Source organism: Entelurus aequoreus, linkage group LG14 (assembly GCF_033978785.1).
Source record: "Entelurus aequoreus isolate RoL-2023_Sb linkage group LG14, RoL_Eaeq_v1.1, whole genome shotgun sequence".
NCBI lineage: Eukaryota > Metazoa > Chordata > Actinopteri > Syngnathiformes > Syngnathidae > Entelurus > Entelurus aequoreus.
This window is the reverse complement of record NC_084744.1, coordinates 46,884,063-46,903,811: the sequence shown is the minus strand read 5'-3', so window position 1 is coordinate 46,903,811 and position 19,749 is coordinate 46,884,063. Positions and strand designations below refer to the sequence as shown.

Sequence of the window (19,749 nt, the reverse complement as noted above, 5' to 3'; positions counted from 1 at the left end):
ACAAATGTACATATACACACACACACACACACACGCACACACACACACGCACACACACACACACACACACAGCATTCAGTAAGGTATGTAAAATCGATGTACTAAAAGAAAATGTACAAAAAGATACACATTCACAAAGAAAATGTTACATTACACACTATTTACATGTATATAAAAACAGAGCCAGGTAATTAAGCAAACATGATGGCTCAATATTCATAGCCACTGCGCCCTGGAAAGTGACCCGTATGATGATGGAACCCACACAAGCATCTATTTTGGATGTTTTTTGTAGGCTATACTTGTGATGATGGTACCCACACAAGCATCTATTTTGGATGGTTTTTTTTGTAGGCTATACTTGTTGTTAATTTTATTGTTAATTTATTATATTCATTGATATTTATTATGTTATTGTTAATTTATGATATTTAGTGAAAATAGATTAAAACCATGCAATCAATATAGATTTAGACTTAGACTTAGACTTAGACTTTAGACTTAGACTTCCTTTTTATTGTCATTCAAATTTGAACTTTACAGCACAGATAAGAACGAAATTTCGTTACATAAGCTTTTTCTACCGCTTATCCCTATCATGGTTGTTTTTACAAATGATGACAGATGTGAACAAGAGCATGTATCGTTTGTGTTATGATGTAAAGGAGGGGTGGTTGTAATGTATAAATATGAGTCATTGAAAGGACATTTTATGACTTTTCTTAATTTGATTACATGCTATAGTATAATTTTAATGTTATAATTGTATTGCATGATTTTTGTATCTCTTTAATTTAGGTAGCCAGGGACTGCAGATGGAAATGAGCTATTTAGTCTGGTGCAGAACATATCTGTCTTTGAGATTAATGTCTCTGTCCATTGTCCCTTCAAATAAAGACTAAACTAAACTAATTGGGCGGCAGAAAGATGAACTTTTTACTTGAATTATATTTGCATAAACAATAATTTAGCGTTAACTCAAAAGAAAAAAATACCCGCCCGAACAGGGACTTGAACCCTGGACCCTCAGATTAAAAGTCTGATGCTCTACCGACTGAGCTATCCGGGCTCTAAACGCAACCGGGTAAAAGGTTGTTAATATTCCCTACATCTTCCGGTGTATCGTTGCAAACACGTTATATATTTACGATTTAATGGTCCTTGGCTACGTACTTCTTAAACAATGCGGGTGTCACATCCGTATTTGTGTCGAAAGACACTTTGTGACGTCATTCAGTGCAAAGACAGCGACATCTGGTGGCAAGTTTGAGGCAAGACAGTCACCCGTAAAGGTACTGGCAATGGAATGGATGTTCACAACAATCTGCGAGTACATGGTTTATTATTTATTACTTCACTATACTATTTTTAAAAGATACTTACTTGTATCTTTAACTTCAACATATGATCGGTTCCGTTGCCGACATCTGGCAAGCATGAGCAAATAAATTGATTGATTGAGACTTTTATTAGTAGGTTGCACAGTGAAGTACATATTCCGTACAATTGACCACTAAATGGTAACACCCGAATAAGTTTTTCAACTTGTTTAAGTCGGGGTCCACTTAAATTGATTCATGATACAGATATATACTATCATATATACTATCACCATAATACAGTCATCACACAAGATAATCACATTGAATTATTTACATTATTTACAATCAGGGGTGTGGACATCAAGTAGTGGACATAGAGAGAGAGAGAGAGAGATCAGAAGGCATAAGAAATCTTAGCCAAGACGGACAGGATTTGTTACCATGAATTGATTAACGTGGACCCCGACTTAAACAAGTTGAAAAACTTATTCGGGAGTTACCATTTAGTGGTCAATTGTACGGAATATGTACTGAACTGTGCAATCTACTAATAAAAGTTTCAATCAATCAATCAATGTATACTCAATACATACCGTGTTGTTTTGTAGCTGCTGGCAGAAGCATTGACATTTTATTGAAGTCACGAATTGACTTCTTATACAAGTCTGAGTTAGTTAAAGGAACTTGCTTCATTTACTAGTCTTAGTTAGTTAAAGGAAGTTCCTTCCTTTACTAGTCTTAGTTAGTTAAAGGAAGACAACTGCGGCGGAGTAGTTGACAGCCAAATTGTGTCGCAATGCATTCTGGGACTTGGTTAATTGCGTGCGGCGTCTTAAATGCAGTGTTGTGTTTACATTTACAAATATCAAACATTACAAATATTTCCCTATTTAAACTACTCCGATGACAAACGGTAGGAATGGATGGATTAATTACGACTGGTATTTTGGAAGTTGCATTGAAGGTTGTTTTTTTTGTTTGTTTGTTTTTTTGTCTTCTCGGTTTTTTATTCGAAAACGTGCAAAAAGTGTCAAAAAGTTGACAAGACTCCAATGTTTCCATACTCAAAACATGATGAGGTGTTTAATTTGATAGCCATATTTTCACCTGCAATGAAATAAATCAACATTTTTAGGTTGAAATAATTATTGCGATTTTACACACAAAAGTCTTGATTCCAAGAATAGTTTAATACATTTGAATTCAAATGCGTTTAGTCAACTTCCATTTACTTGAAATGTTCAGATGTTTGCGTTCACTGAACAGGAGAAAACAAACATTTTCGAAAAATTCAAACAAACTGTTTTCATCAAAAATCATCACTTTTGTTTGGCTTTTAAAGAGTTTTAGTTTTCATTGAAAATAAGTCCTTATTGTTATTTTACAATGAAAGTGTCATTAATGTTTGTTTCGAACCATTTGTATTTTAATTTACACGTCAGAAATAATAATAATAATGTAATTTTATGTCATCAATAATAATAATAAAAATGTACTTTTATTTCATTAATAATAATAATTATGTACTTTTATTTCATTAATAATAATAATAATAGTGTACTTTTATTTAATTAATAATAATAATCATGTACTTTTATTTCATTAATAATAATAATGTACTTGTATTTTATTAATAATAATAATAAAGTATTTTTATTTCATGTTGCGTTGAATGTTTTTTTTAATGTTTTTATTTTATTTTTTTAAATATCCATCTTTATTTATAATCATCAACATTGTTATTTTACAATAAAAGTGTCGTTAATGTTTGTTTCAAACTATATTTGTATTTTAATTTACACTTCAGAACTAATAGTACAAATGTGCTTTTATGTAATTAATAACAATAATATGCTTTTATTTCATTAATAATAATAATAAAGTATTTGTATTTCATGTTGCGTGAACGTTTTTTATATATGTATTTATTTATTTTTTTTAAATATCCATCTTTATTTATACTCATCAACAGTTACAAATAAACATATGCTTTCGCCTAATTTTACCATCTGAACAGGAAAAAACAAACATTTTCAACAAATACAAACAAAATGTTTTGATCAAAAATCATCACTTTTGTTTGGTTTAAAGAGTTTGAATTTTCATTGAAAATACGTTTTGGATGGGAAGTATTTGTATTGTTATTTTACAATAAAAGTGTCATTAATGTTTGTTTCAAACTATTTGTATTTTAATTTACACGTCAGAACTAATAATACAAATGTACTTTTATTTAATTAATAATATTAATATGCTTTTATTTCATTAATAATAATAATAAAGTATTTTTATTACATGTTGCGTTGAACGTTTTTTATTTAAGTACAATATATATATATATTTTTTTTAAATCCATCTTTATTTATAATCATGAACATTTTCAAATAAACATATGCTTTCACGTCATTTTACCATCTGAACAGGAGAAATCAAACATTTTCAACAAATACAAACAAAATGTTTTAATGAAAAATCATGACTTTTGTTTGGCTTTTAAAGAGTTTTAGTTTTCATTGAAAACAAGTTTTGGATGGGAAGTCTTAATGTTTGTTTGTCGATTAATGTTTGTTTCAAACCATTTGTATTTTCATTTACACGTCAGAAATAATAATAAAAATGTACTTTTATTTCATTAATAATAATAATCTACTTTTATTTCATTACTACTAATAATAAAGTACTTTTATTTCATGTTGCGTTGAACGTGCTTGGGGGTAAAGCACTCTGACGTATAATTAATGCGACGTCTCAGTCACCTGACGGTAGTTAACATTTTCACAATATACCCTAGAAAGACAGAGTCGGAATCATTTGGCCGTTTCTAGCTGACGATGAGGTTGATGTCTTCTCCAAAAGTAAGGCAATTACTTATTAAAAGGCAGCGTAATATTTGATTTTAATCATTTAAATGGGGCGTTTAATTAATTGTCGCCGTCCGTCTGTCTGGTCCACAGCAGGACGTCGAATGGCTGCAGCGAGAGATCGAGGAAAACCGTCTAATACTAAACGAAACACGACAGAAAAGACTTAAAGTTGAGGAAGAAATACAACAAATGTATGTTTGAGTTAAATCCGCGTTTTGTCACAATTGAAATGCTTCCATTGCCTAATGAATAAAACTGTCAAGTTGGCAGCCACACTTCCGGCTTTCATTTCCGTAATTACTAACTTCAAAAATAAAATGTTGTTTTAAAGAATATAAATGAACCAAATTTGATAATATACTTCCGGTCTTCAATTGACAATTGTGAGTTTAGTTGTTAACTGACTAACATGCTTTATCTCTTTTCAGGAGAATAGAAATAAAGGAGAGGAATGAGTTGATGCTTCAATCAGGTGAAGTAATATATGCGCTGCAGCAATTCCAGACACTTCTCCAAGAGGAAAGAAACATTACGGAACAGCTGAATAATGAGGCTGCAGCAGACGGGTGCAGTAAAGTGTTCCTTTACCTGCTTAGAGAAACGATACACAGTTGAAATAATAAATATATATATTTTTTTCTTACAGAAAGGAAAAGAGAGAGTTACAGGAAAGAGTGGAGTTTGCTCAAATTAAAATTCGAAGCCTCTCGGATGAGAAACTGAAAATGGAACAGCGTCTGCAAAAGACCAAATATCACCATGCTGCATGTAAGGATATCATTACTTCATCTTAAATTTGTATTGAGTTTTTTTTTTTTTTAAGTCAAAAAGTTTTTTTTTCTCTCCACAGCACAAGATTCGTACCAACCTCCAACGACCCGATCAAAGAAAAAAAAAATACCAAAGTAGCTCCACTTTTGTTAAGTTTTGAGTGGTAATTTTATTGATTTGTTTATCTAATAAAGGATTGTTATGAAAATATACATCCTTGTCATGCATATTATATTATCCTTAGAATTTTTTTAGAGAGGCCGATATCTGTCGATAAATGCTTTAAAATGTAATATCAGAAATGATCAGTATCGTTTTTTTTTTTATTATCGGTATCGTTTTTTTATTTTTTTTATTTTTAATTTTTTTTATTAAATCAACATAAAAAACACAAGCTACACTTACAATTAGTACACCAACCCAAAAAAACTCCCTCCCCCATTTACACTCATTCACACAAAAGGGTTGTTTCTTTCTGTTATTAATATTCTGGTTCCTACATTATACAGTATATCAGTATAGATCAGGGGTCACCAACGCGGTGCCCGCGGGCACCAGGTCGACCGTAAGGACCAGATGAGTCGCCCGCGGGCCTGTTCTATAAAAAAAAAAATTTAAAAAAAAATTATTATTATTTTTTTTTTTTTTAAATTAAATCTACATAGAAAAAACACAAGATACACTTTCAATCAGTGCATCAACCCAAACAACCTCCCCCATGCACACTCATCCACACCCACTCACACAAAAGGGGTTATTTCTTTCTGCTACCAATATTCTGGTTCCCACCAACATAGACAACACATCTGCAAGGGACACAGTCCCTGAAGCACACATGATTGTATAGGCTGCTGGTCCACTAACATTTTCATTAATTACTATTTTTAATGTAACTATTTTTATATTGTTTTACTTTCTTTTTTATCCAAGAAAATGTTTTTTATTTATTTATCTTATTTTATTTAATTTTTTAAAAAAAGGGCCTTATCTTCAACAGACCAGGTTGTCAATGAAATTAGATTTGTTTAAAGGGTTTTTAAAACTAGGTCCAGTCCAGATAATGTCCAAGTCGGACTCAGCAACACACCTTCATTCATGTACACAGAAAAAAATTAGGGAACACAACAGATTGCATATAATTTATTTAAAAAATTACATTTTCAAAATAAGCATATATGTACAGTCCAGATTATGTCCAGGTCACTCAAATTAGGGAACACAACAACAGATATCATATAATCTATAAACATAATTATACTTTCAAAATAAGCCTTTGAGGACTTCTCATCTTTTTTTAAATGTTTTTTGGCATCATTATCGTTTTCAACCATGTAACTTTCTAAAGTTAGAAAATACTGAATAAATGTTTTAAAGAGAGTAATACTAAGTGAATATCTGTTTTTGGCCTTAAAAATAAACCTTTTACCGAGTACTATAATTAAATTGACTAAATCATGATTGTCAATGAACTCTCCTAAAATAACATAAACCACATCAAGCTTCATAAACAAACCAATCCTTAAACACATTTTTTCAACTTCCACCCAAAACAAAGACACAATATGACAATACCAAAACAAATGCAGGGTGGATTCAGGCTCCTGACAACAAAATCGGCAATCATCTGACTCTGTCATATTCCATAATTTTAACATTTTCCCTGTGGGTAAGAAGTTATAAATAATTTTAATTTGAAAATAACGATTTTGCACATCGATAGTAGTTTTATAGATTAGTTTGAATATGGCATCCCATGGCAACGGGCAGTCAAAAAAGTCCTCCCATTTTCCATTTGTGTTGTATGGGGCAGCCTTTAAAGATTTCTTTATTAAATAAAAATTATATATTTTTCTATTTATTTTAGTTCCTTTTTGCCAACTAGAATTTCTTATTAGAGGTTTACAAACTAATAATTTAGTAGTTCCATAATTAATTATTTGTTTCCATCTTTTCCCAATTACTGCAGTTAGTTGATAAAATGAAAAGCTTGAGCAAGCATCAACATACATAGCTCTAAATTCATCATACTTCATAATTTTACCATTCTCATTGATAATATCATCGACAAAAATGATTCCTCTTTCAAACATATTTTTCCAAAAGAAAGGCTTTCCATCTATTACAATATTAGAGTTCATCCATATTATCTGCTGCAAAATATAGTCTCTTTTTTCTGGCACATAAAATTGAAAACGCCACCATGAGTGGATTGTTTCCTTTATGAACCCCGCCATGTTTCCCAGCAGACTCACTACATAAGAAAAATGGGAGGGGATCACTTGTAAAAAAGGATACAATTTCTTTTGATACAGTACATGTTTTTTGTCCAACAGGACATTTGTGTACCACTCAATGTTTAAATACATCTTTGGAACAATTGATGCTTTCAAAGACAGCCACATAGCTTCAAGGTTGAGAAGTTTCAGGCCCCCATATTCATACTCTTTGTACAAAACCTTTCTTTTAATCTTTTCTGGTTTGCCGTTCCAGACAAAATCGAAGACCCTCCGCTCATAAATCTTAAAAAAGTTTTGTGATGGAGCTGGTAATGACAAAAACAAATAAATAAATTGAGGAATAATTAACGAGTTGGCAATAGACATTTTACCATACAAGGTTAAGGATTTCCCTTTCCATAATTGCATAATTTTGTCCAGCTTTCTTAGTCGATTATCATAATTTACTGAGCCTAGATCTTCCAGATTTTCTGGGACAACAACACCAAGTATGTTAACTGGTCCATCTGTCCACAAAACAGGCACTTTGCATTCCATTCGAAAGGACATTCCCTTTAGATTTCCGATCCTTAACATTTTACATTTATCATAATTAAGCTTAAGGCCAGATTGCTGTGAAAATATGTCCAAAAGATTAAGAAGGTTCCGCAAACAATGAGGAAAAATCTTATCTTTGTGAATCAGCCTTTTCTGACATGAACTTCATCAAGAACAAACACAGAACACGCCTCACTGATGCACATCTGCAAGACTCACTCAGAGTTGCAGTGTCAAGTTACACACCAGAGTACAACACACTAGTTAACAGCATGCAATGCCAGGCTTCCTACTAACTGACAAAGAAACAGATAACAGATTTGGTGTCCAGTTCAAAGTGTGACATGATTTAAAAATTTGAGAGTTTACTTTTGTATTTTACATGAGTTATTATTTGTACAAACATGGTGCAAAGTAATTCATGATTTGTTAAAATATGTTAGTGGCTAGCTAGTTAAAGTGGGATATTGTGATTTCACAAGACTGTCTTAGAAGTGATCATTTGAAAATGTTCAATTTGAAAAATGTGCACTTGGAGAAAATATAAAAATAAAGTGTTGCATGTTGATATTTATCTGTTTCTATATATATTTATTGTGAGAAATCATTAAGATGATCAGTGTTTTCTACAAAGATAAATATCATTCATTATTAATAACAACAGAGTTAAAGGTAAATTGAGCAAATTGGCTATTTATGGCAATTTATTTAAGTGTGTATCAAACTGGTAGCCCTTCGCATTAATCAGTACCCAAGAAGTAGCTCTTGGTTTCAAAAAGGTTGGTGACCCCTGGTATAGACCAATACAGTCTGCAAGGGATACAGTTCGTAAGCACACATGATTGTTCGTGCTGCTGATCCACTAATAGTACTAACCTTTAACAGTTAATTTTAGTCATTTTCATTAATTACTAGTTTCTATGTAACTGTTTTTATATTGTTTTACTTAATTTTTTTATTCAAGAAAATGTTTTGAATGTATTTATCTTATTTTATTGTATTATTTTTTTAAACAAGGACCTTAGCTTCACCATACCTGGTTGTCCAAATTAGGCATAATAATGTGTTAATTCCACGACTGTATATATCTGTATCGGTTGATATCGGTATTGGTTGATATAGGTATCGGTAATTAAGAGTTGGACAATATCGGATATCGGCAAAAAGCCACTATCGGACATCCCTAATTTTTTTCAAATTCTAAATCTGATAAGACACATTTTGAACTACTGAAAATGTGTATGGGCCCATCTGAGATCAACTTAAAAAATGTTTGACTAGCAGGACTAAGAGGAGTGAGTTTTTTTGTTGTTTTTTTTTAGAATAGAATTGGCAAACATGAAATATAACTAGAGCCGTCCCTTGCCACATCGCGCCTTATATATTGCGGCTTCACCATATCGCATGGATAGATATACTTTTTAAACATATTCAACAATGTTTTAGTCCTACATTAAGCATAGTCAAGAATAAACATGGCTAAATAAACAAAAAATATCAATACCATTGATATTTGCCACCCTTTTGATATTAATAAAACACTAATAATGGCAAGACATGATGTGTCTATATTAGCAATATTAGCCTACTATCAAAGGCTGACGCAAATCTTCGTTGACAGAAATGTTGTATTTTAATTTTTATTCTACACATTTTTGCAACATTGGAAATCATTAGTAAAATGGAGGCTTCTCACAGGATGAGGTAACTCCTGGAAATTACTGGCTCAGAACGGCCAAAGGTATAGATGTGTGTGTCCAAGTTAAAGGAAACGGCAGGCTGTCTTCTTCTAATGGATGTATTACAATCTTTGCAAGCTGGGTAATCTTTGCTGTGGTCTGGAACAACATGGCACACAAACAACTATGAGAAATGCAGCCAATATTACATATAATGTGTCATGAGACATGCAAATATAAATTAAACACACAGAGGACATAAGTAAAGGAAATTAAATGAACTCAAATATACCTACAAATGAGGTATAATGATGCAATGTGTACATACAACTAGCCTAAATATCATGTTAGTATTGATTAGCTTGCAGTCATGGATTAACCAAATATGCCTGATTGGCACTCCACACAAGTCAATAACATCAACAAAGCTCACTTTTGTGCATTCAAGCACAGCATAAAACACTTGGTGGACAAAATGAGACAAAGAAGATGTGGCAAAAAATGTGTCTTTCTGTGGCAGCGTCGGAGAAAGTTTGATATGTAAACAAACTACGACGAGTTCAAGAATTGCTGAAATTAGTAGGACAAAACGGTGCTTGCCAAATACTCTCATCAGTGAAGCATGTGTAACACAAACAGTGGGATTTCTAACAATTGGGAAGAAAATATATTAAAACAAAAAATAATGTTTTTCCATTTTCACACATCTCTGAAAGAGGTCCAGGGAGCCACTAGGGCGGCGCTTAAAGCCGCATGACCCCCAAACTATCCGTTATATCAAGGTATTTTGCTACATTATACTTATTAGGCAAAGTGGCAACCGATACATGTGAGATATGTGGGCTGGTTGAAAATGTGCAGCGTGTGCTGATGGAGTGTAGGAAGTACAGATCACAGAGGAAGACAATAAGGGACAAACTGTACAGTCTGGGTAAGGGATGGAGTTTAAAGGCAATTTTAGGGAAGAGGGAAAACAATAAAGAATGTAGCAAGGCTCTAATGGAATATCTTAAGATCACAGGTTTAATACTTACCGTATTTTTCGGAGTAAAAGTCGCTCCGGAGTATAAGCCGCACCGGCCGAAAATGCATAATAAAGAAGGAAAAAAAACATATATAAGTCGCACTGGAGTATAAGTCGCATTTTTTGGGGAAATGTATTTGATAAAACCCAACACCAAGGATAGACATTTGAAAGGCAATTTAAAATAAATAAAGAATAGTGAACAACGGGCTGAATAAGTGTACGTTATATGACGCATAAATAACCAACTGAGAACGTGCCTGGTATGTTAACGTAACATATTATGGCAAGAGTCATTCAAATAACTATAACATATAGAACATGCTATACGTTTACCAAACAATCTGTCACTCCTAATCGCTAAATCCCATGAAATCTTATACATCTAGTCTCTTACGTGAATGAGCTAAATAATATTATTTGATATTTTACGGTAATGTGTGAATAATTTCACACAGAAGTTGCTCCTGAGTATAAGTCGGACTCCCGGCCGAACTATGAAAAGAAAATGCGACTTATAGTCCGAAAAATACGGTAAATTATAGGTTTTTCATTATTTTATTGTATTATTATTATTATTATTTTTGAATTCCTCCCTTTTTGTTACGTGTGGTTTTGTGTAAATACATATTTGATATCCTGCGACCCCAAAATGGACAAGCGGTAGAAATGGATGGATATTTGATATGTATATACCAACATAGAAATGGATGGATATTTGATATGTATATACCAACATAGGGGCAGCACGGTGGAATAGGGGTTAGTGAGTCTGCCTCACAATACGAAGGTCCTGAGTAGTCGTGAGTTCAATCCCGGCCTCGGGATCTTTCTGTGTGGAGTTTGCATGTTCTCCCCGTGACTGTGTGGGTTCCCTCCGGGTACTCCGGCTTCCTCCCACCTCCAAAGACATGCACCTGGGGATAGGCTGATTGGCAACACTAAATTGGCCCTAGTGTGTGAATGTGAGTGTGAATGTTGTCTGTCTATCTGTGTTGGCCTTGCGATGAGGTGGCGACTTGTCCAGGGTGTACCCTGCCTTCCGCCCGATTGTAGCTGAGATAGGCTCCAGCGCCCCCCGCGACCCCGAAGGGAATAAGCGGTAGAAAATGGATGGATGGATGGATACCAACATAGTCTGTAACCTGAGTACTCACCCTGACGATACACACTCCAGTACAGTAGGTGGCGGTATGCACCTATAACGTTGGTTGCGACCCGCCATAAAATGAAGAAGAAGAAGGTATTTTGCTTCATACATCCTGCCAGTGAGCGGAGCTGTCGCGAGACTCGCGATCTACCAGTAAACTCAAACGAAGAAGAAACTTCCGGGGTGGCTGTTACAACTTCAATCAACGACGTGTCGTCCATTATTGCTACTTTAGCGGAGCTGTGTCGTAAGTAGGTTGTTTTAAAGAATGTCTCCTAGATATGTAGTCATTTGCTAGCTATTGTTTTATGTTCGAATTTAGATTAATTCAAATGCACGTGAGCCCTGATGACTAAGCTCAGTTGTATTTCCTATTTTATATACCAGGGGTCGGCAACCCAAAACGTCGAAAGAGCCATATTGGACCAAAACTACAAAAAACAAATCTGTATGGAGACTCAAAAAATGAAAAGCCGTATGTAAGTGTTATAATGAAGGCAACACATGACGTAAGTGTCTATATTAGCTATAATAGCCTACTATCAAAATGACTATGTGTTGCAGGCTGAAGCAAATCTGCCAACAGAAATGTTGAAATTTAATATTTATTCTACACATTTTTACAACATTGGAAACCATTAGTAAATCAGAGGCTACTCAGAAGGTGAGATAACTCCTGGAAATTACTGGCCAAAAGTGTAGATGTGTGTGTCCAAGTTTAAGGAAACGGCAGGCTGTCTTCTTTTAATGGATTTTTTACAATCTTTGGCAAGCTAGGTAATGTTTGCTGTGGTCTGGAACAACATGGCACACAAACAACTACCTGAAATTCAGCCAATATTACATGCAGATAATGTGTCATGAGACATGCAAAACTAAATCATATACAAAGAGGATACAAGTAAAGGATTTTAAATGAGCTCAAATATACCTAAGTATGAGGCATAATGATGGAATATGTACATACAGCTAGCTTAAATAGCATGTTAGCATGGATTAGCTTGCAGTCATGCACTTTACCATGAATTGATCAACAAAGTGCACCTTTTTTGCATGAAACTTTTGGTGGACAAAATGAGACAAAAAAAGGTGTGGAAGATTTTATATGTAAACAAACTGTTGCGTCACAGTCCACACTATATACGTTATATACACTATATACGTCCCCGTTATATATGTTGTGTCGCTTATAGCAACGGACCGCAGTGTTGGGTGTTTCATTTGAACATTTTACCATGAATTGATTAACGTGGACCCCAACTTAAACAAGTTGAAAAACTTATTCGGGTGTTACCATTTAGTGGCCCATTGTACGGAATATGTACTGTACTGTGCAATTTACTAATAAAAGTTTCAATCAATGAATCAATCAAACCAAATATGCCTGATTGGCACTCCAACAAGTCAATAACATCAACAAAGCTCACCTTTTTGCATGGAACTTTTGGTGGACAAAATGAGACAAAAAAAGGAGTGGAAGATTTCACATGCAAACAAACTGTTGCGTCACAGTCCACACTATGGTGAGTTCAAAAACCGCCGAAATTAGTAGGACAAAACGATGTTCACCAAATACTCCTCATCAGTGAAGCATACACACAAACATATTAAGCAGTGGGCTTTCTAACAATTGGGAAGGTTTGTGTTAGAGCTGGGCGATATGGCCTTTTTTTAATATCGCACAATTTTAAGGCCATATCGCGATACACGATATATATCTCAATATTTTGCCTTAGCCTTGAATGGACACTTGATGCATATAATCACAGCAGTATGATGATTCTATGTGTCTACATTAAAACATTCTTCTTCATCCTGCATTAATATATGCTACTTTAAAACTTTCATGCAGAGAGGGAAATCACAACTAAAAAAATCACTATTTTTTTCATACGGTGTTGATCTGGAAATGTTTGCCTCTGCATTTTGATGGTGTGGGCGTGTGGCACCGAACGGAGATGTTCACATGCGGAGTAAGCACTGTTCATTCTCTAGCAGGTGACTTTTTCAAATGATGCTACATATTAGCAATAATGCTACTTTTTATAGCAACGCTTTCGCCCCACACTTCACAAATTACGGTTGTCTGTTCGACATATTCCCACTGGAAGCCAAACCACCGCCAGACGATGGACCCCCTGCTGTTTTTTGGGGGAATTGATTATTCTTTAATTTGTTACCAGATTTGCACCTTCTTTCTCTCGTATTACCACTAGCATCACAGCTAACGTTACCCATGCTGCTACCTCTTTGTTGCGCGAGGGCGTATACGTATGTGACGTATGTAGAAGCTGCGCTTGCTGTCTGTGAGAAGAAGAGACAGGAAAGAGCGAGGAAAGCCTGTAGTGTAATGCCAGCATCTAAAAGCAACTGCGTGAGAACGTATACTCGAATATCACGGTATAGTCATTTTCTATATCGCACAGAGACAAACCCGCGATATATCACGCATATCGATATATCGCGCATATCGATATATCGCCCAGCCCTAGTTTGTCATTTTTGTCCTCAAACAAAAAACATACTAAAACAAAACAATTATTTTTCCACCATCTTTTTCAAATTTAAATCCTTTTTTAAAAATGCTCCAGTGAGCCACTAGGGCGGCACTAAAGAGCCGCGGGTTGCTGACCCCCGTTATATACGTTCTAATGTCGCTTATAGCAACAGACCGCAGTGTTAGGGTGTTACATTCGAACAACAAACGTCTGTTTCTAATGTCCTTCCAGGTGTTGACACGATGAAGCCGGCAGCGCCAGTGACCGCTTGCTCCATATTTGACCTGTGCTCCCAGGATGATGTAGTAACAGGACTGAGGGAAGTCAACTGCTTCCTGAAACAGAGTGCCAATGCAGAGCCAGAAAGTATGAATGTCTTCTATTTAATCCAACTTTTTTTATTGGCATTTTCAAATAGACAGAAAAAAGTGCAAATCGAAACAGTACAATTTTAAAGTCAGTAAATTATTCACACCCTTTCCCTTAAAACCCAAACCACCCACCCACCCACCCACTCACCCTCCCACCCCACTGAAGTCAAACCAACAAGGGACATATGGCACAAACATGTAACAAGTAAGACGACAAAGACACACATTCAAACACAAACACACACACACATACGAGGCCAGAGACAGACAGACAGGCTGAAGGGAGAGAGAAAGGGAGAAATGAAAAAGAATAAATAAAAGGGAGATTATTCCTCATCTGCATCTGGGCATAAGTCAAGAGAGTTGACATACAGCAAGAAAGGACTCCATGAGCTTTCAAACGCTTCAGCAGAGCCTTTTAGCGAAAACCTAAGTTTTTCCAGTTTTAGGTCGTAGAGAACCTCTCTAATCCAACGGCCGTGTGATGGGGGGCGAGCCAGCTTCCAATTAAACAAGATCAATCGCCTGGCCAGCAAGGTCTTAAAAGCAACAGCGCGTTTTAGTGGTACCGGGCACATGTTATCAGGGCATATGCCAAAAATGGCTGATGGGTTGGGGGAAAAGTTTTGACCGTATGCCTTTCCGATTGTGTCAAAAATGTCCTCCCAAAAGGAAAATAGTTTAGAGCAGGACCAGAACATATTGTTTGAGATTGTTTGCATCTATTGCAGGTATTGCTAACAGTGGGGTAGATTTTGGATAATTTTGAATTAGTGTAGTGAATTTTATGGATTACTTTGCATTGGATGAGACTATGACGGGCACATATTGAGGAGGAGTGGACCAGTTTCAGGGCAGAGTTCCAGTGTTGATCGCAGTGTTTCCCACACATTCATTTATTTGTGGCGGCCCGCCACGAAAGAATTACGTCCGCCACAAATAGATTTTTCGGCTTTTTTTTTTTTTTTGTCCTGTCCAGCTTCTCAGGCAAATCATATAGTTGATGTAGATGCCCATATAGGCTGTTCAGATTTACTTTACAAAAGAGAAGTGTAGGATACTTCTCTTGTTGCCTTATTTGTATTTGACCACTACTGTTTTCTGTTTATTTGTTACTGACTGTGGCAGGACACCTCTGCCTCTGTTTGACTTTATGTTGCTGGTAAATAACATGGTTGTAGTAGTAGGCTAAAGTTAAATTATTTAGTATGCACTAATTAAAGGGGCAGAGCTTTAAGAGACATTTTAGCTTTTATATTTTATAAGATATATTTTTTGTAAGAACCACAATTAATAAATATATTTCAGTGAATAACTTATTGTTCAAATCTGTATATAAATATGTACATAAAGTGTTGTAATTATATTGTAAAATGGATGGATGGATGGGCGTTTAAAACAAAACTGGTATTATTAATTAGTAGATATACATTTTTTGAGCCTTTTTAGAGAAAATCATCATATTGTAGTAAATTATGCACATTACTCGATGATGTCATGGTGACCACGCCTATAGCCACGCCCCCACCGCCACAGGTATCTTGGCAGTTTATGGGAAACACTGGATCGGATATGTTGGTATTAAGATCGCTCTCCCACGAGGCTCTTATCACTGATAGAGAGTTTGGAGCAACTGAACTTAAGGAGGTGTATAGCACGGAGATGCATTTTTTATGATTAGGGCTCAAAGATAACAATGTGTCTATAAGAGTTTCCGGAGGACAATTTGGAAAGTGTGGGAACTGCTTCTTTACGAAGTCCCTCGCCTGAAAAAACGAAAAAGGTGGGAGTTCGGCAAATCGTATTTGGAAGAGAGTTCAGCGAAGGATGAGAACACTCCGTCTGCATAGAGGTCTTTCACAGTTGTGATACCATGATCGTGCCAAGTCATGAATGCCGGGTCAGTACGGTAAGGTTTAAATAATTGGTTTTTAAGTAGCCGTGTCAATATAGATGGGCCCGGAAAACCCAAGTGTTTCCGTAGCTGGTTCCATATTTTCATGGAGATCGATGCAATGGAGTTTGCGCCTTCGAGTTTAAATGGAAAGGGGAGTGATGAGCATAAGCAAGAACGTAATGAGAAGTGTGGGATTGCCGTTTCAAGGGATACCCAGGCCGTATAGGAGTTTCTGTACATTAGCCGCCCAGTAGTATTGTCTAAAATTGGGGAGTGCAACCCCTCCTTCAGATTTGGGAGATTGTAGGACCGACTTGCGGATTCGGGCCGATTCGGCCCCCCATAAAAATTTGGATATTGATTTGTCTAATATATCGAAAAATTATTTAGTAATAAATATGGGGATATGTTGAAAAAGGTAAAGGAATTTAGGCAGAGTGATCATCTTGATCAGATTAATCCGGCCAGGAGAGATAATCGTAAAGCAGACCAGAGGGCAAAGTCCTTCTCCATCTTTTCAATTAGAGGTAAAAAATTTGCCCGGACCATATCAGACATAGCCGGAGTAATAAGGATTCCCAAGTAATTAATCCCGTCATGTGTCCATTTGAATGCCGCTAAAGATCGTGGTAACTGTTTAGCTAAGGAATTAATCGGAAACAGCTCACTTTTTTGGTAGTTAAGTTTGTAACCAGAGTGTGTGCCAAACCACTCCAGAATGTCAAATATTACCGGGAGTGAGCTGGCAGGGTCCGAGATGTACAAGAGCAAGTCGTCCGCGAGACTTTGTGCAACGTGTCCGACCGGGTGATACCTTTAAAGCCCGCCTCCGCGCACAGCCAAAGAGCAAGGGGTTCTATCGCAATAGCAAACAGTAATGGAGACAAATGTCTTCTATTTAAGCATGTTAAAAGTTGTCATGGATGGACTCGCTGGCTTTTTCAGAGTTGGAGGATAAAGGGTCGGCGGTTGTCAGAGAGGTCTCGGACAAGATGGTGTGCTCGTCCTGTAGGTGCTCTTTTATTAACCGTGAGGAACAGGTGACTTGAACACCCCCTGGTTGATGCTACTTTACGTTGATATGAAATAGTTAAAGGTTTCCCTTCAAAACTTCAGATGGAGCACTACAAGCTGGATTGGCATCGCTTCAACTTGAGACTGAAGATATCAGGAATGCCGCCGGTCACCACCGAGGAGTTTGAGAGGAAAACTGGAGATGGTAAGGGAAAATACAATCCTGGAAAAATGTTACTGCCTACTGATCACATACTTATATCACTCTGCAGGAGATGTGTCTAGTATCTCGGGTTCAGAGTCTGACTCTGAGGAGGAAGAAGGATCAGATATGGACCACAGGGAAAGGAACTGTAATGCCGCTGGTGTGGATAGTGCCAACTCAGAGGATGCCAGTTTGATGACTGCTCGGCTTTCCAGTAAAGTGTTGTTCCAGAACTCAGAAGGACAGTACTTGTCTTTCTACCGCTGCATTCTACAGGGAAAAGTAAGGCCTAACAGTTTGTTTATTATTCAAATATAATCAAATGTTGTGCTATTATATATAAACCTGCTCAGTGGCCTAGTCGTTAAAATGTCCGCCCTGAGGTCGGTAGGTCGTGAGTTCAAACCCCGGCCGAGTCATACCAGAGACTATAAAAATGGGACCCGTTACCTCCCTGTTTGGCACTCAGCATCAAAGGTTGGAATTGGGGGTTAAATCGCCAAAAATGATTCCAGAGTGCGGCCACCGCTGCTGCTCACTGCTCCCCTCACCTCCCAGGAGGTGGTACAAGGGGATGGGTCAAACGCAGAGAGTAATTTCACCACACCTAGTGTGTGTGACTATCAGTGGTACTTTAACTTTATATATTGTGCAAAGTCTCAAAGGTCCGACAATAAAGTATTTGGTAGGGTGGATCGATATATCGATTTATCTATTAGATTAGCTTCAGCTACATCAATCTGCTTGGCAAGTTTGTCTTCCAGAAGATAGATATCAATCCAACATCGTTTTTAAAAGGAAGTTAATCGATTTTATCGATACTAGAAAAAGAAAAACATTAGATGTTTTTATATAGACTTTATAAGAACTTTAACACTTTTGATGAGGACGTTAAAACGTTATTCAGGTCTGAATGCTCATCGTCTGTGGCGTCATCGCCATCAGTCATCAAAATAAAAATGGCGGATAGCTAAGGTGGGTGAGAAAGGTCACAACAAATGCAAACGCGACAATATCTTAAATGACAGCTCAACTTTCAGCCACAGCACGATCGCAAAAGCCACAACAAATACAAACTCCACAACACGATATTATAAAGCCGCAAAACACAACTTTAAGCCACAAAGGACGCGACGCAAGTGACAGCGGAGCAAGTTACGGCAAACTTAGTATTTTAGTATTATTGGAAAAAGTAAAAATAGTTCTTTATGACAGAAAAGTTGGTCACACTTCACTTATTTTTATTACACCGTTTTCAACTTTCCGTCTCAGGAAGTCGGTGAGTCACCGAAACTTGTCGCCTGCCACTTCCGTTCTGTTTTCCTATTGTTGTGTTGTGGCGTTTTCATTTGTTGTGACTTTTCTATGCTTTCGTAGCTGCTTATTAAAATGAGAGTAGTAGCAGGTCAAACCATTGCTCAATTAACCTGAAGAGATTTGGTTGCACTTAATTTTTTATAATAATTTATACATTTCTATTATTTTTATCTCAATAAACTATAGTCAAAATAGCAGGTAAACCTACTGTTAATTCAAACTGAAGAGATGTTGGTTGGTGTTTATTTTGATATTAATATTATTGGTATTATTTTTTGTAAAATATATAAATGTAATATATAAATGTCTAAAGCATAAGTAGCATGTTGATGTACTGTTAAAATGTTGTTTACTATACTTTTATTGAAAATTTCTTGAATATTGAAAATTAGTTAATTCAACCTAAAGTGTTGGTTGCACTTGATCTGAATGCATTGGCCAATAATTGTTGTTTACTTGCTTGTTTGTATCCATAATTCATTTATACCTAATTCTTTAATATATATATATATAAAAAAAAGGAATATAGGACACTTAACCTGCAGCGTCCAGTATCCAGTATTTATTTTACAGTCAAACTGCTTGATTTCTTTGCTAAAAAAGTTACTGAATCGATTTCAACTCACTGAATTGTTTCGGATCGTACGGTTCTAAAAAAAATATCATCCCTGAATCATTGGAGTGTATTGTGTTAAATCTAGCCTCGATGCTGGAAACAGTTCGAGTGTTCTTAGTAAGCCTTACTGGACGTTGTGCCTGTTTGTGTGTCTGTGGCTTTAATGCAAATGAGCTGTGTTCATAGAGTTTGGGGCCACAAAAAGTACTATTCTGCACTTTATCCATGAACACCAACTTTGCACCTG

General features: G+C 35.9%; 1 protein-coding gene and 1 non-coding gene across 6 annotated transcripts in view; one reads left to right on the top strand and one right to left on the bottom strand.

Annotated features, from left to right (window-relative positions):
- Window positions 1-996: 996 nt before the first annotated feature.
- Window positions 997-1,069, bottom strand: trnak-uuu (transfer RNA lysine (anticodon UUU)). Its single transcript has one exon. It is a non-coding gene; the product is annotated as a tRNA-Lys (tRNA).
- Window positions 1,070-11,694: 10,625 nt separating this feature from the next.
- Window positions 11,695-19,749, top strand: part of ankzf1 (ankyrin repeat and zinc finger peptidyl tRNA hydrolase 1) — a 28,805-nt gene continuing 20,750 nt past the window's right edge. For 2 of the 5 annotated variants that reach the window (XM_062070014.1, XM_062070012.1), the window contains exons 1-5: window positions 11,695-11,835; window positions 14,314-14,448; window positions 17,296-17,390; window positions 17,467-17,569; window positions 17,637-17,851. In XM_062070014.1, coding sequence (XP_061925998.1) covers window positions 14,325-14,448; window positions 17,296-17,390; window positions 17,467-17,569; window positions 17,637-17,851 — 537 coding nt within the window. In that variant the 5' untranslated portion in view covers window positions 11,695-11,835; window positions 14,314-14,324. The other 3 variants (XM_062070013.1, XM_062070015.1, XM_062070017.1) reach the window with 3 other exon arrangements.